This window comes from Muscardinus avellanarius, assembly GCF_963383645.1.
Source record: "Muscardinus avellanarius genome assembly, chromosome: 8".
NCBI classification, from domain to species: Eukaryota; Metazoa; Chordata; class Mammalia; order Rodentia; family Gliridae; genus Muscardinus; species Muscardinus avellanarius.
In genome coordinates this window covers 114,709,273-114,711,629 of record NC_137794.1, presented here as the reverse complement: position 1 = coordinate 114,711,629, position 2,357 = coordinate 114,709,273, and the positions used below count along the sequence as shown (strand labels likewise).

The following is a 2,357-nucleotide window of genomic DNA, read 5'->3' as shown; positions in this document are numbered from 1 at the left end:
TGGATCTACTTAGAATGAATAGAACTTTCCTGACATTTAGGTATTATAAAATATTCAGTGGAGTAGAAGCAGCTCAATTTGATTTTTGAGAATTTTTTAAATGCCAATTCTCTAGAATTACTAATATGATGCAAAGAAATATTTATAGTTAAGCATAGTAATTCATTCCCATTTTTACATGCATGCAGTACTGAGAAACACTCAAAGACATGGAAAGAATAATATTGCTAATGATACATAATATAATGATAATCTAATAGTAAGTAACAAACATGCACCATTGTAGGTGACCAGTTACAATTCCTTCTCCTAATCTTTTTTTTTTTTTGGGGGGGGGGTGCAGTGGATTTTATTGATGGTACATTTGACACTAGGGCTCCCCAGGCCCCTCCCCTTTTTCAGGGGGTCTGGGATGGAAAGTGGAAGGAGGGGAGATTCTCAGTGTGTTGGGGACTGAGTTGGGGTGGGGGCTCCCCAGCAGCTGGGGGCCTCGCTCTCTTCCTCTCGCGTTCTTGCTGGGGCCGGTGGCTCAGGGCTCTTACTCCTTGGAGGCCATGTGGACCATGAGGTCCACCACCCTGTTGCTGTAGCCGAATTCATTGTCATACCAGGAAATGAGCTTGACAAAGTGGTCGTGGAGGGCAATGCCAGCCCCAGCGTCGAAGGTGGAAGAGTGGGAGTCGCTGTTAAAGTCGCAGGAGACCACCTGGTCCTCAGTATAGCCCACGATGCCCTTGAGGGGGCCTTCGGACGCCTGCTTCACCACCTTCTTGATGTCGTCATACTTGGCAGCTTTCTCCAGGCGGCAGGTGAGGTCCACAACGGACACATTGGGGATGGGCACACGGAAGGCCATGCCGGTGAGCTTCCCGTTCAGCTCGGGGATGACCTTGCCCACGGCCTTGGCGGCGCGGGTGGACGCAGGGATGATGTTCTGGGCGGCCCCACGGCCGTCACGCCACAGCTTCCCAGAGGGGCCGTCCACGGTCTTCTGAGTGGCAGTGATCGCGTGGACGGTGGTCATGAGTCCCTCCACGATGCCAAAGTTGTCATGGATGACCTTGGCCAGGGGGGGCAAGCAGTTGGTGGTGCAGGAGGCATTACTGACAATCTTGAGGGAGTTGTCGTACTTCTCATGGTTCACACCCATCACAAACATGGGGGCATCAGCAGAGGGGGCCGAGATGATGACCCTCTTGGCGCCACCCTTCAAGTGAGCCCCGGCCTTCTCCATGGTGGTGAAGACACCAGTGGACTCCACAACGTATTCGGCACCAGCCTCGCCCCACTTGATGTTGGCGGGATCTCGCTCCTGGAAGATGGAGATGGGCTTTCCATTGATGACAAGCTTCCCATTCTCGGCCTTGATGGTGCCCTTGAACTTGCCGTGGGTGGAGTCGTACTGGAACATGTAGACCATGTAGTTGAGGTCAATGAAGGGGTCATTGATGGCGACAATATCCACTTTGCCAGAGTTGAAAGCAGCCCTGCAGACCAGGCGCCCGATACGGCCAAATCCGTTCACTCCGACCTTTACCATGGTGTCTCCGGGACGCGGCTGGCACTGCACGGGGAGCGGCGCTGTCCGTCGCAGGAGGAGCAGAGGGCCTCCTAATCTTAGTAATTGATACGCTTCAACTACCTTTAGCACCACTGAGCAGACAGATGAACTGAAAGGGTGGAAACTTTCACCTCACATAAATGTTTCCAGAAATAGAAAATAAATTTTAACTGAGTCATATTAATTAATATATTTTTTGCAATGAACTTATGAGGGGTCATTAATAACTTGAGGGTAATCACTATTTTTAAATTTGTCAATGGTTATTTAAAATCAAATCTTATATCTGAGAGTGGGAGGAAGTGTTTGCAGCACCAGTTTGTTTTCTGCTGGATCCCACCCTACTTCTCTCCCTCTTTGCAATATTAAAATTGATACTGATAACTTCACAAAATACATAGGATTGTATGAAGTGTTTCCTTCATCAAATCTTCCCTTGCCCCCTCCACCTCCCTCCCCAAATCCCTTTACACTCTTCTACTGTATTCTCCTCATTTATCTGAAGTCTTTCTTGTTTCCCAATTTATCTTTCACATATGAAAGAACAAATACGAACCCTCACTTTCTGAGGCTGGCTGATCACACTCAGCATAACACTTTCTAGTTCCAAGCATTCTTCTGCAGATGACATGATTTTGCTTTTTTATGACTTAAAAATTCCACTGTGTGTACACCGTGGTTATGTAACCCATTCACTTGTTGACAGACACCTAGGCTCGTTCCATAGCTTTGGTACTATAAAATATGCTGTATAAACATGACTATGACGATATCACTGTATATTCTGAGTTTGTTT

At 47.8% G+C, this 2,357-nt stretch overlaps 1 protein-coding gene across 1 annotated transcript; it reads right to left on the bottom strand.

The window, feature by feature from the left end:
* Positions 1–538: 538 nt before the first annotated feature.
* Positions 539–1,570, bottom strand: LOC308266435 (glyceraldehyde-3-phosphate dehydrogenase-like; the record flags this gene model as incomplete). The annotated part of the gene is made up of 1 exon (XM_080700646.1): positions 539–1,570. Exon 1 carries the CDS (start codon positions 1,538–1,540, stop codon positions 539–541), a length of 1,002 nt encoding a protein of 333 aa, XP_080556772.1. The 5' UTR covers positions 1,541–1,570.
* Between the last annotated feature and the right edge of the window lie 787 nt (positions 1,571–2,357).